Source organism: Lissotriton vulgaris, chromosome 7 (assembly GCF_964263255.1).
Source record: "Lissotriton vulgaris chromosome 7, aLisVul1.2, whole genome shotgun sequence".
In the NCBI taxonomy this organism is placed as follows: Eukaryota; Metazoa; Chordata; class Amphibia; order Caudata; family Salamandridae; genus Lissotriton; species Lissotriton vulgaris.
In genome coordinates this window covers 1,290,438,697-1,290,453,697 of record NC_141695.1, presented here as the reverse complement: position 1 = coordinate 1,290,453,697, position 15,001 = coordinate 1,290,438,697, and the positions used below count along the sequence as shown (strand labels likewise).

General features: G+C 42.9%; 1 protein-coding gene across 1 annotated transcript in view; it reads left to right on the top strand.

Annotated features, from left to right (window-relative positions):
- LOC147703511 (uncharacterized) overlaps positions 1 to 15,001 on the top strand; it is a 112,548-nt gene that overhangs the window by 49,301 nt on the left and 48,246 nt on the right. The window contains exon 6 of the mRNA XM_086931880.1: positions 2,348 to 2,446. Coding sequence (XP_086788006.1) covers positions 2,348 to 2,446 — 99 coding nt within the window. The remainder of the gene's footprint in view (positions 1 to 2,347; positions 2,447 to 15,001) is intronic.

Below are 15,001 nucleotides of genomic sequence, written 5' to 3'. Positions count from 1 at the left end.
AGTAAACATTTGTTTCTTTGTGCTCTGAATCGCAATGCACCAATGGCTCCTAAATACATATCAAATGCATTGGACCACTGTTTCCATGGAATTTTAGGTTTCCCCGTGATTCCAGAAACAGTGGTTGTGGGCTGACAGATTGTATTTCACATTCTTTATAAACTGCACCAGACTTAGCGAAAAACTCAGTGAAATAAATAATTGTGTAATTGTGTGTGTGTGTGTATATATATGTGTGTGTCTTAAGAAAAAATGATGGTCAACGTCGAATACACTTACAATGCATAAAACATTACTGTACAAGCACTCTAACTATATCTTAGAATTTAAACATCTGATGAGCCTATTGTTTAAGGCTTCTCCAACCAGTAGCTCGTGAGCTACTTGTAGATCTCCAGCTACCAGTGAGTAGCACCCCTCTGTGCAGCCCAGCCTATTAAATGAGGTGTTGTTTAGTTTAACTAATATATGTATAGACATTTTGAAAATATGTGTATTTTCAGAATTCATAAGCTGATATTCGTAGAAAATACTTGAATTAACCAAAAATGTTCGATTCTGATATTTCAATGCTAAATTATGTTGCATTGGGAAGACATTGCTAACACTGTTACGTTGGTAATATGGGCATTGCAGCTATGGCTGTTGTGTTACCCACGATGAGGCTTTTTTTTTTACAGTACGTCTGATGCACTAAGGTCCTTGCTACTGGTAATGTTACAAAAGTTGTCCACTAATGTTTTCTTGTCTGATGTAGTCACTATCATAACAACGATAATATTTGTTAGTAGCTCAGGACGACTTTTATTTAACAGAAGTAGCTCTTATTACAGTACAGGTTGGAGACCCCTTTAAACCGTCATGTCTTTGCTGTTACACATAAGAAAATCTTAAAAATATTCCCATGTCTGTATGAGGTGTGCGTGTCACCGTTGTGATGGGAAAATGTTGGAGTCACTGTGCAATAACTGCCACCATAGAAAAAGGTGTGCGTTTCACTGGGCTTGGAAATGCTTTCAAATTGAATGGTGAGCATGCCACCGTGGTGATGATAATAAAGATAGTGTACAAGTAATCGTACTTTAACGACCAACGAGGAGACCGGTTTGCTTGTCACTGTGCTTTGACACGCCTATACAGAATGGTATGCATGTCGCCGTGTTTTAGCTTTAACAACCAACGTAGAGACAGGTGTGCGTGTCACCGTGCTTCAACATGCTTTCAAATATAACGGTGGGCGTGTCACCATGCTTTAACACCTGGCTGTTTAACTGTTATGCCATAGCCATAGTGTAGAGAGGTGTGCTTTTCACTGGTTTTCACCACACCTCACAAAGCATGAACCAAACACATTCTGTAGACTCCCTGGCACTCTTTCGTTGATTGATCTGTTTCATTCAAATCGGAGTTTACAGCCCTACACACATAGGTTTGAAATACTGCCCTATCAAACTTGGCCTGTCACAAAATGCGTGGGAAGGACCAAACTGAGACATGTGCGGTGCAGGCGTTTTACACTCCCACAAATACCAGCAAGTGCTATGCCAGTTCCTAAAATGGCGGTCTAACGACCTGTAATGCTGTCAGTAATAGTAAACGGCACCTGGAAGGCGAGGTTAGGGAATGCCTTATGTCCCCAATGATATTTGCTGAAGACTGAGCTCCGCCTCTCACTTCAACCCAGAATCCCTTGAAGTCTTCCTGTGTAACTGGTCACCAACGCCAGGCGTTGAACAATCAAGTGCTCCCCCCAGAGCCTCGCGGAAGCCGCCGTGCTAGCACTGCATGAATCTTCTCACATCTGTAGCTTTGCTTGACAAATACGTATACCGTATAAAACTGGCACATAACATCTCCGGACTGGATCTGACAGCCAATTGATGATGCAATGTTGCGTGGGTGCTTCGCAGTGGCTCTAACTAGCTTGTTACCAAAATATTTTGTAGTACTTATGACCAGGACCACCAGGTAAGTTGTGTACTTGCAGTTTTATTTTTCCTAGTCGCATCCAAGACCTACCGCCGCGGAGCCGCCTCAGGAGCGCGCCAATTGACAATCCTAGAATGCTCCTTACGTGACTACAGCAGCGGTACTCCCAGATGCAAACATTCCATTGCTTCATAATATCGAGGCTGATCACCACAGTCTGGAAATGAAGAGAACTTGTATTGTGTGAGAAGATGTTTCACTAGATCCTACTTTGAAACTAGACAATCCATTTTTATTCACATAAGCAGTGTCTTTTTTCCAATGTAATCTGTTTTTCTGAAAGGAAAATATGTCTTGTTAAATAAATCTGTATGCCTCCACAATGTTATATTATATCAGGATATATTTCGTTTCACAGGACATGATATTATTTCCTTTTGCATAAAAGCTGAAGAAGAGCCCGATATCATCCACCACGAAAACAATAAGGGGGGCACACATGTTTTCCGTCCCACAGGTGAGGAAACTGGCGCTCAGCTGCTCTGTAAACCATCAGAAAATTTGCATGTTTAGAAGACTGAGTGTCTTCTAAAGCAAGTCTGTTAATGTGCTGTCGGTGCTGTGCATGAGTTACGAAAGTGGTGCTGTTGTTCTGTCTCACTTCGCTGTACTTGGGTGTATTATGAGGGACAAAGGAGAGAAATATAACATTCATGCACTTTACATTAATTTATTGTTATATCTGGCTGAGTTGATCTTGCCTAAAAGGGAGAGGAATAGTTCAAGGCACCATCTTGATACAGAAAGTTCTGGCAAATTGTATAATCTCCTGCAGCGGTGGAAGAGATACGCAATGGTGTGGACTGCCTATAGCCAATGTACAATACTTCGAATACTTCCTGAGCACGAACAAGAGAAACGGAGCCTTAGTATACACTCTTTTGGGACTCCCTGGGAGCAACAGAGGAGTGACATGCAGAAGGGCTGTTGATCAGCGTTAGGATAAATAGTCTATTTGGTCTACCCAAGAGTGATCAGCACATGGCATACACACTAAAAGCATCAGTGACCGGTCTTCACTGGGTTATATAGATTGTCCTACATCTTTTTTGTACTACAAGATAATCCTGAATTCATGAGACTGCCATAATGCCCTTTTAAGCATCCTAGCGTACCTGCTTGCTGGTGGTTAAATAGAGGACTAGGGTGTTGATGGGCTGGGCGATGAGTCACAGGAAGACGGCAAGGCTTTCATTTTGGGCACATGCATTTAAAAGCAAGTGGTTGCCACAGTTAGAAATTAACTGTACTTGAACATTGGTTCCATTAAATTCACAAATTGCCTTATAGAATAAAATGCAAAAGCATATTTTTCCCCTGCGACTGTCACTTTGATACATGGATTTAGAATAAGCGTCAGTGGTGGCTGGTGCACTTTGAAAGTGGTGGGAGGTAACTACCACTTTGATCTGCATTGAAGTTGATCAAACCAGTGAAACAAGCAAATCTGGCTCCCATTAGATGGGTTTGGGTGGGCGATTTTCGCTTTCTGAGAAAAGTTTGAAAACACCATGGTCAAATGGTGCATTTTGTTGCACAAACTTCACGTATGTAAAAATCCATAGGGTTTCCACTGAAGGGCACAAATGAAAGATGTCAATACTTTGCGGTATGCCAGGCATATCTTATCCTCCACAGGCTTGAAATTTACCTTTTCCCAGACTGAAACTGTGAATTTTCCAGCATAATTCTCCCAATTACTTGTTAAAGGACTATACATATTACAGGCAGTTTTTTTTATAAATCACAAAAACATCGCTATATACTTCACTTCTTTTCCCCATTCTTCCCTGTGCCCTGTCTAAGTAGATTCCGGATACTATGTCTTTAACTTGAGTCTTCTGACTGTTCCAGAAAGTAGGAGGACAACCCTAGACAGTGTCCTCATTTTTTAGGAGAGCACTTGACTTGCAGGTTGATGACCTTTAATCATCATCTTTAGGTGAGGAACATTATCAGTCTTTTGCCAACTAGACTTACTGCATCCGTGTTCGCAGCCTAAATTAATTTGCAAACAAGTTTTAGAAAGGTGATCTATTTGGGGCTGCTACTCATGATAGTGAATAAACTTCGAACTGTAACCATTAGCCAAATTATCTTTCAGTTTCAAGATACAGGAACAAATTTGCAATACCTGAAGACTTCAAGGGTGCTTTTGAGAGACCTCAGATAAGGTTGGGAGAACAGGAATAGCTTACCTCTAATCTTGAAAAATTGGTTAAAACCCACCAGATCCCGCCACCCCCAAGATTGGGTTTTACTTTGTTTACAGTGCCCCTAGACAAAGACATTAGGTTTCAGAGGATTCGGATTAGCTTGTAAAGCCTGGAACAGGTATTCCCATAACTAAAAAAATGAGATCCACACATTTTGCAAAATTTGGAAACTTTGCTCTTTAAATCTGCCTTTTAATAAAGACAATTCTAGGTCAGTTTCATCCCCTTTCCTTAATAACTGAGCCCCCTCCAAATTCCCCACTAAAGCTTGGCTTGTCATGCCTTTCTTATAGTGCACACAACGCATCAACCTTCAAGGCAAGCAGGCACAGCTGTGATTAGGGTACCTCCCCCCTCCCACCCCCACACCACCCCATTAGGGTTGCCACCTACACGATTTTACACGCACAACCAGTATTTTAATGTCCTGCCAGTACAATAACAGTGAATGTTAGAACAAAACATGTTAGTGTGTTCTACAACTGTGTTAATCCACCCTGACTGATAATGAAAGTAAACAAAGACAGAACAGGCATTTTAAAAAAATGCACACACTTTCATATACAGTTCTGCTTAAGAATCCGGTCCAGACCATTGCAGAATTTAAAAACTTGAACAGATGACCTGTCATTTTCTGGGGGAAAGGTGGCAACCCTACCATCCAAGGAACAATACTGCAGCATTCCCTGTATCTGCTTAGAATTCCCTCATTTACGGAATGCACTTGGAATGGGATCGCACAGATGATATAGACACGAAGAAGATATTTTGTCAGAAATAAAGTAAACGGCTATAAAGTAAAGAGAATATACTCCAAGAAAGTGGTTATTGTTTCTTATTATTTTAAATAGGCGCTCCTGTTTACATACTAAAAATCACGAAAACATTATTGTAATATAATGCATTCTACTGTGCTGTTTGGTATTTAGATTACAAAAAATGATTAGGGTGCAGTGTCAAGAGCACAAAGGAGGCAAATTTTGAACTGAGCCAGTGTGGAATGTAAGAGACAGAGGCGGCTTGATCTGAGCACCTACAGGGAATCTCTAAAATGGTTATAAGAACATGGTCACAGCATGGAGATTTCATTGAACAAGAGTTGGATTGCCCCAGTGCAGACACAGAGAATGATTCCAATTTGCAGTATGACAGATGTATGTCTCTCACACTACAGAATTGTTTGTTTTCCATAAGTTGTAACTTGGCACTCACAAATCCCCTTATGCCTAAAGGAAAATGTACTAAAACAATTTGGAATCAAACACTACAAGGAAGGCTCCCTCCTTACTGCTGCTTTCTGTTTTTGCTTTCTCAGCTTCAGTGTTTATATCATGGATTACACACTCCATGCTGGTCATGATACAAAAGTTCAGGGAACATGCTCTAGTAGAAAATAAATTATTTCAGACCCTGAGCATAACACCTTCGACCCAGTTACTTAAGCTGGAAGGGAGCTATGACCCTTCCCCCACTGCAGCCCACCAATCGCATTTGAGTCATGACCAATAGCAGTTGCTGGGTAGCAATGAAGGAAGCAGAGATCAGAGACACACCCACTCCATTGTTCACACGGCTTGCCCTACCCCCGCCATTTAGTTTAATGGCACAGTTTTGATCCCGCCCTGGGCCAGGTAAAGAACGTACCAAAGAGAAACTCATGTGAAAATGAAAACTGGGTAAAAAAGATCAAACCAACACCAGCCAATTCCTGGATTTCTGATAAAAGGAAAGAGGGATGGCAGGACTTCCCTAGAGCTGATTATGCAAAAACTAAACTCTGTGTATGATCTGGCCCTGATAACTAAAACAAGCACAGACATCATGCAAAACTAACTCTCTGGCATAAGGAAATACCTCAGTGATCTTAGAGGTAGAATAACAGAGGCTAAATCCCGGGTCAGTGATCTAGAAGACCATTAACTAAAAACAGGAAAAGTTCTTTCTAACATCACCAACAGGATTGTTTTACTTGAGAAAAGCTATGTAGAGCTAGATGACCAAAACAATAGAGGAAATTTATGAATATTTGGCCTGCCTGAAAGAACAAAGAAGAAACCAGTCTTTCTAGAATCCAATATGCGGCAGACCCTAGGCTTTAGAACTGAACAAGACTGAAATCACTAGAGCACACAGAATACCTACCATCAAACTGAAAAATCTCACATCTCCCAGAGCCATTATCTTTAGACAACTGATTAACGCATATATGGAGGTGATCAAAAGACTTTATTCGGTTATGTCATATAGATAACCATAAAAGTTCATAAAAACACAGCATTTAAAACCTTCAAGATCATTACACAATTAGCACAAAATAAAGGTAAAAACAAACAGATAAACGTCAATGGCTCAGTACAAAAAACAAAAATTAAATTATTATACAATTTCGAGTATAAAAGACATTGTTAAGAAAAGTTGAAACAGATGCCACAGTAAAAATATCATCAAGCTTCAGTATTGCTAAAAAGGCTGGTCGACACTGTCTTAGGTTAAGACACCTTATTACGGGAATAATCCACCTTTTCCTTGATCTTGAGTAAAATTTACAAAAAAATAAAATGTGTATGTCAGATTGGGTGGATAGATCATCACATGGACATTTACTAATACCGCTTGACCAGTCATTGATAACAGGAAAGCTAAGCAGCCTAAATAAAATCCCAAATCTAAGTCTAATAAGCAGAAACCTGGAATGATCTTTCATCTGCAGAGTTAGGTAGGGTTGAATGGCCTGCGTTGTTAAAATTAATTGATGGAAGATCACCGATTTTTTTTAGTGATCTCAGTCTTTTCCCTGCGATTCTCTAAATACGTTATGCATAATTTTTTCAGCGCTTTTCTCGGGATATGAATCATTGATGGGGGGGTCATCATAATATTCAGGGTGACCAATGTTATCAAAAAATAACTTGATATATCTCAACCATTTCACCCTACGAACGCAGTCCAAATTCAGGGCATCCCCCAGAATGTGCCGATTTAAATGGCACTCGTCAGTTGTCCATACCCTGTGCCACAAATGTACCGGCTGTACTTTGATGACGTCATCTAAATAGGACAAGCCGAGTTCAATGTGACAGTTATGGGTGGACATACTCTCAGGGATGGATAAAAGATATCGCAGAAAGCCATTTTCTGTTAACTGTAGGGCTGGATAATTTGCATCCCCCATATTCCCGCCCCATAGGTTGCAACCGCAACACAGCTGGCTTTATATATGCATAGTAGTTCCTTAACTGGTTTCTTCCCCAACTTTTTACTAAATAGTTTTAGGGCCATAATTGACTTGGCAAATTACAGGTTTCTACTTTTCACTGCGCTGCCCCACTGCCCTGAGTTATCAAACTGTAGTCCCAGATAAGGGAAAGTTGTGGTGTGATCTAGTTGTTTAGAGCCAATGAACATGGTTCTATTTTTCTTATTAGCTCCCCTGCCACAATTCATACAAAAGGTTTTAGCACTATTAACCTTCAGATCCAAATTGGTCATGAAGGTACAAAAAGACAAAATCATTGTTTGCTTTGCTACGGGGGTCCTTGCCATCAGGACAGCATCGTCAGCATAAATAAGCGCTGGAATTTGACGATGTGATGCAATAGGCATATCTTGACAGTCCTGCAGCAAGGTTTTCTCCAGGTCGTTAATATAGATTTTAAATAAGACAGGGGCAAGGACACATCCTTGTCTCACTCCCCTCGCAATGTTAAACATTCTAGTGCATTCCCCTTTTTTGCCGTATCTAATCATGGCCCTGGCACCATTATACAACTCTCTAAGGAACTGAATAATATTGGCATCAACACCCAGCCAAGCTAAAATTAGCCACAATTTGCTATGAGTGACACAATCAAAGGCGGATGTCAAATCCACAAAGGTTAAATACATCCGGCCGCCCTTAGCCTTGGTATATTTCTCAAGGAGAATAAAAAGATTGAGACATTGATCTATGGTCCCAACTCCTTTTCTAAAACCATATTGTAGGTCGCTAATAATCTTGTGCTCTTCTGCCCATAGGTGCAACCTATTTAGGATAACCCTACCAATGATTTTGATTGTCAAATCAAGCAAAGAGATTGGGCGGTATGACAAACAACTAGCCCTATCGCCTTTTTTAAAAATGGGTACTATAATTTACTCATACCAAGTACCTACAAGTCCCACTGAGCTGGCCGCATTAAAAGTTCTTGTAAGCAGTGGCGCCCATAAGGGTATATTATTTTAAAAAATATCCACTGGGACGCCATCTGGGCCGGGTGCCTTGCCCCCCTGGCTTAAATTAATGCCCTTAATTACTTCGTCTAGGGTAAAATTAAGACCCTCTTTGCTCATAGGCAAATTAGTCATATCCGTCTCAGTCGTCTCGGACAATAATTCGTCGATTGGTGCCAGGGTATTGTAAAGAGTTTCAAAATGGCTTACCCAATCATTCTCAGAGATGGCAATCTCCATCCTTGCCTTAGTGTTATCCTTAAAATATGGTGCATTGACTGCCTTCCAAAATGCAGTTATATCCTTTAATTGGGAAGCTTCAATCAGTACCTCCCATGCTTCCTTCTTCAGCATCTCCCTCCTCTTTTTTTAACTGTGTTTTATACGATTTACGAAGGCCCCTGATCTGTTTCTGCTCTCTTACATGATTTCTCAAGGCCCGTTTTAAATTAGAATATGCCTTGGTGCACGCTGAGTCAAACCAACCCCTATTGTTGCTTTTTGGGTTCTTTAATTCGACCCATAAACTATTCTTAATACATGTTGTGATTTGCCTGAAACAATTAATAGTTTCAGTGTTATCAGCATCCATATCCAAACAAACACTGAAACACATTTTACAGGCCTTAATTATATTACACAGAAACTCTTCAGGTGCAACCTTTGTCCAATTTAAGGCGTAACCATTCTGTCTTGAGATATCAACGTCTTTCGAGTTTAACCTGGATGTATCATCATTAGTAGGAACAGCACCGGGGTCTAGTATTTCCACCCTAATGGGGAGGTGATCACTAAGGGGGGATTCCAACGTACAATAAATGGAAACACTGTCAGCATAACATGAGGAGATCAAGATGTAATCAATTGTCGAGAATACCCCTCTACCCGTAAAAGTTGCAGAAAAGGGTACCTCTGGCTGGCACAGTTTGTTAACAAAGCCTAAGTCATTCATAAACAGAATTTTGTTTAAGGCATCCCCCGTTACTGTGTGTTCAAAATGTGCCAGTGTAAACCCCCTATCCACCACAAGGCCGCAACTCCCCTTTTCATCACTATTGCAAAGGGCACAATTAAAGTCACCCCCCATATGACTACAAATTCTTTACTTTCGTTGCAAATTAGGCTATTCAGTTCAAGTCTCATGGCTTTAAAGACAGCAGAAATATCCGCTAAAGGGATATTGTTGTATAAATTTACTATCAGTACACGAAAGGTTTTACTCATATGCAGTCCAACTATATGGTAAAAACAAATATTATAAAAAGTCTCCAGTCTTTTACATTTAAAACAGTTTGAAACATAAGTGCATAGCCCCCCTTTTGCTCTGCCGTGTGTTGAGCCAACGGCAGGGGTAAAAATCGTTTTGAAACTATTAATATGATACACTTCCTTGGCCCATGTTTCTTGTACACATATAACATTATGTTCGTTAATTAGTTTAACCCTGAATGGATTATCTAATTTGGCTCTGAGTCTGGCGATGTTCCAGAAGATAATCGACCATTTGACCTTGGTCTTACTATAAGGATCACCAGGGGAGTTCACTGCCTTATCAAGATCACTACCCACTGTCTCATCGTTCAGGCTTACATCCCTTGTAGTAATCTTGCCAGTCCTATCAGTATATATTGACTCCTTGCTAGCATTGGTTGAACATGAATGATCAAGGGTGTCTAAAATCACCTGGTCAGCGATCAATATAGGGAACACATTGTTTACAATGCTAAGAGGAGTTCCCTTCTCCATAATTGGTCAATCCACCTCCCCAAGGCCTGACAAGGGTTCATATTAATTGCCAGTTGGGACATTAAATTCACCTCCTGCCGAATGATGATTACCACCCTGATAAGAGTGGTGAGAAAAGCCTCTATTCATTAATGGGGCCAAAGGGGCAGCGTGGTAGTTTCCTGGAAGGGGGTTATTAAATCCATGCTGTGGATTGTAAGGCCTCTGCCCGTATAATGTGGCAGAAGCCGATGGATAAAAATAACTTAAATCAAAGGAAAAAATACCTCCAGAGGTATTATAATTCGGAAAACCGCCAATAAACTGTACCACTCTAGGATCTGTAAAATTTACTATGATACAATCTCCTTCAATGTCCGTAGCTTGATAGCCCAACCAGCTTACTCTCCTTACGTTTAAGATTTCCCCTTGTAGGTCTGGTCTGAGCGGACGGTTTCTTCCTAGCCAAAACATGACTTTATTTTTTAGTTCATGAAAGGTTTCAACCCTATCATGCTTCCATTCAGGGACACCAGCCAACACAATGACATATGGATATGAATCCGGGGGAGATTGAAACTCTACCTGGTTCCCTTGCTTCTGTTATGTTATGTTATGTTATGTTATGTTATGTTATGTTATTTTGGCTCTTTTGTAGCGCATGGCTACTCCATGGAGTATCCGGCGCTTTGACAAAGACCCGAAGGAGAGACAATCCAGGGCAGATGCAGAGCAGCAGAAGAAAATTACTGGGTAAAAAGCCAGGTCTTCAGTTCCTTTCTGAAAACCAGTAGATTGCTGATTTTCCTAAGGGAGACAGGCAAGGAGTTCCAGCATTGTGGAGCCAAGTATCGAAAAGAGCGGCCTCCAATTCTAGCCCGTCTGATGGGAAGAACAGAAGCCATGGCCAAAGAGGCCGATCTCAGAGTTCTGGAGGGCCGATAAAAGGCAAGACGCCTTCTGATGTATCTAGCCCCTGCAAGATGTAGTGCCTTAAAGGCAAGAGTCAGCGCCTTAAAAGTAATCCGTCTTGCGACAGGGAGTCAGTGAAGCCTTTTAAGCAGCTCCGATGCACTCGCTCTTCGATGATGGCCGAAAATGGCCCTTGCAGCGAAGTTCTGCACTAGCTGAAGGCGAGCAAGAAGAAATTTTGGCAATCCCAGACAGAGCACATTCGCATAATCTAGGCGGGAGCCTATCAAAGCCTGTACTGTGGTCTTTCTGTGCTCCAGGGACAAGATTGGAAGGAATTTCCTTAGCATTTCTAAAATGCCAAAGCATTTCCCTGTGAGCTCGCGAATCTGAGGCCCAAAGGAAAGGCCATCATCAATCTGGAAGCCAAGATTCTTCGCCTTGGAAGAGGCATCTGCCGGAGGGTACATGTCAGGAGGCCACCAGGCCTTCCATCTCTGATCAGGAGAGCAGCCCAAGAAAAGCAATTCCGATTTATCGGAATTACATTTCAGACTGTGCTGTTTAAACCAGTCAAAGACCGCTCCCAGACAGTCCCTGATCCGCATACCATCAAAGTCAGAGCCTTTAGTGCAGGTGAAAAGGACCTGGGTGTCATCAGCGTAGGATACGATCTGGGCACCGAACGACTCCGCCACTGCCGCCAGAGGGGCCATGTAGATATTAAAAAGGGTGGGGCTCAAGATAGAGCCCTGAGGCACCCCCACCTCCAATGGCGGCATGTCGGCGGAGAAAGGTGGCGCCCAGACCGTTTGCCGGCGGCCGGCCAAGAATGACTCAAACCACTTCAACACCACTCCACGCAATCCGATCTCCCAGAGTCTTAAAAGGAGACCGTCATGGGGAACGGTGTCGAAGGCCGCCGACAAATCCAGCATAACTAATATGGCCTTTCCACCTAAATCCAGAACTTCCCGGATGGCATCAGTAACTTCAAGGAGAGCGGTCTCCGTACTCATGTTGGTGCGAAAACCCGACTGAGTATCGTGAAGGATGTCGTTACTCTCAATGTAGTCAGAGAGGGAGATGTGAACATGCTTCTCAACCATCTTTGCCAGAGCCGGGAGAAGGGAGATCGGCCTATAGTTAGCATGGATTAGATGATCCAAATTGGGCTTCTTGACAAGCGGCAGGATCAAGGCATGCTTCCAGGCCTGAGGAACCACCCCTGTGCTTAAAGACATGTTGAGCACCGGGTTAAACAAGGAGTTTAAGGCTGGTGCTACTTTTCCTAGGCATTTAGCGGGACAGGGATCCTGCGGGGAGCCAGACTTGAGCTGGGTGAGAAGGTCAAGAGAGGCAGGTAGGGACAGAGGAGGAAACTCAGAAAGAGAGGGGCCTTCCACTACCAAGGATGGAAACCGAGAGAGCCTGTGCTCGGATACAGATACTGAACTCAGAGGGGAAAAAGTATCTTGAATAGCTTTAATTTTAGAGGTGAAAAAGATTGTAAGTTGATGGACCCATGCTTCCGTGTGGGAGTGGGATGGCAATATCGAGGTTGGGGAGATAAAATCTTTTACAATGCGGAAAATGTCTTTACTCTTATTCGCCGCGTCCTCAATTCTCTTCTCATAATAAGCTTTTTTCCCTGCCATAATATGGCAGTGATAGAGCTTCATGAGTTTCCTATATTTATTTTTGTCACTGGGATCATTCATGCGGCGCCAGGCCCTTTCAGCTTTTTTACACTCTTGGCGCAGCTCACCAAGAAAAGGAGTGAACCACGGTGCCGAGGCGCGGTTGCAGGATTTTCTAGGAGTAGACATGGGAGCAAACTCCTCAAATCTGTCCACTAGCCACCTATGTAGCAGATCCAGATCTTCCTCTAAACTACCAGACATTTGACAAGGGTGCATGGAGAGTGCAGATGCCAGTATTTCAGGGGAGACCCGGTGAAAAGCCCTAGCAGTCCCTCTAGGGCCTTCCAATGGTCTGGGGGAGGTAGTGATGACAGGAGAAATAATAAAATTTATTAAAAAGTGGTCGGACCATAGGACAGGGATCGGGGGGGGGATTGGCAAATCGCAGCTGTAGAAAAAATTTGGTCTAAAATGTGGCCTTTGTTGTGTGTGGGGACAAAAGCATACGGTAACAGCCCTAGAGGAGCTGTAATGTCCCACAACTTAACAACATCCAGATCACTACCATCATCCATGTGTAAATTAAAATCACCCAATAAAATGCAATGATTGGATTTTAAACAAAGTACAGAGAGGACAGCCTGCAGTTCCTCGGAAAAAAGGCCTATGGGACCCGGAGGTCTATAAATTAAAAGCCCAGCACAGGCTTGGTGTGGGGATAGAGAAATGGTAAAGCTAAGAGACTCACAGCCGGAATTATTATCAGTGGGGAGAGTGGCGCAGGGGAAGCGCTTGTCAACTACAAAAGCGATCCCACCGCCTCTTCCTAAGGCCCTGTCCTTTCTGATAATAACATAGTCAGTAGGAATGGCATTCGCTAGGTCAGGGCCAGAACTTTCTCCCAGCCAGGTCTCAGTTAAAAAAAGACAGGGCGGCTTGGACTCCGTCAACAAATTGTGGATGTCCAAAGAATGCCTGCTGAGAGATCTGGTATTAAGAAGAGAGCAAGGATTGTAAGTTGGCAGGGTCGCAGGGGATGCGACATGAGAGCCGACCAGACAACATCCGCAACCAGGGCAGCCTTTTCTCAAAGCCCGCCTACCAGGAAAAATGCAGCGACACGTAGCCACCTCGCCCCGAAGAAAAAAGGAGCTCCACAGAAGTATAGGAGCGCATAGTGAAAAAGAAAGAGGAGAGACCACCAATAGGAAGACCCACGTCCACACCCGTCCGCATCCGGGACGCTGACGGGCGCAGACGGGCTTTCCTTAGGTGCTCCTTTGGCGCGGGATGGGCGCGTCCCAAGGCGTGTCCGTTGCGCGGAGGGAAACGCCTCTAAACTTAGGGGTGACACCGCTTTATCCGTTGCCACTATCGATTCTGTTTTCTCCAACCCCTTCATGGAACTATCTTTCTGACTATCAGCATGTCCTCCTTTTACCACGGGTCTAAATGCCTGAGTGACCCTACCTATGTTGTTCCCACTAGCTATCTTAGGTTCTACCTTAACTTTTTGACCTGACTTCTCACTGGGTAATGAGGACTTCGCGTCTGTAAGTGTTATGGTGGTACTATCTTGTAAGGTTTTAGTTCCCACCAACTTCTTTAACATAACAGAGTTAGCCTGGGTGATTTTCTCCAATAATCCCAGCTGTTCACTTATCCTTTTAGAATGTTCCACTAAAGGTAAAATAAGGGATTTAACCAGGTGTTCGATGTTTACTAGCGAGCACTCTTTACTCCTGTCATCGTTAAATGATATTTCTACTATGTCATCAAGGGGGCTATGGTGTTTAAGATCAAATTCCTCAGCCTGCGATAATCTGTTAGTCCTATCCTCGATCATCCTGTCCCTGCTTTTCGGTGAAGCAACTTTTTTCTTCTTAGAGCTTCCGCCTATCTGTTGCTTTCCACCGCGTTTGCGTTTTAGGTTGGGGGCAGAGTCAAACGTGTGTTCTGAATTAATATGTTCAGTCATTGTCTTAGTTGCCATTTGCGGGCTATTACTAAGACCAGAAACAGCTCTTGGATAAACCATAAAAGAGTCAATACTAGGTTCTGGCCCACTAATATCTAATATGGTAGATAGATCTTGCTGTTGCTGGGGTATGGTATCATGCTGAACACAGGTGGAAGGTGGTTGATCAGGAGACAGTACTAGAGCTATCCCCCCGAGTGAAGATCTTCTCAAAAACATAGGGTCAAGGGATAAGCGGCGTTCAGTTAGGGCTATCTCCTTCTCCAATGCGGAAGCCGCCCTTGTAATGAATGCATCTAGGGTACCGGTTAGACCCCCCCCCTATTCCC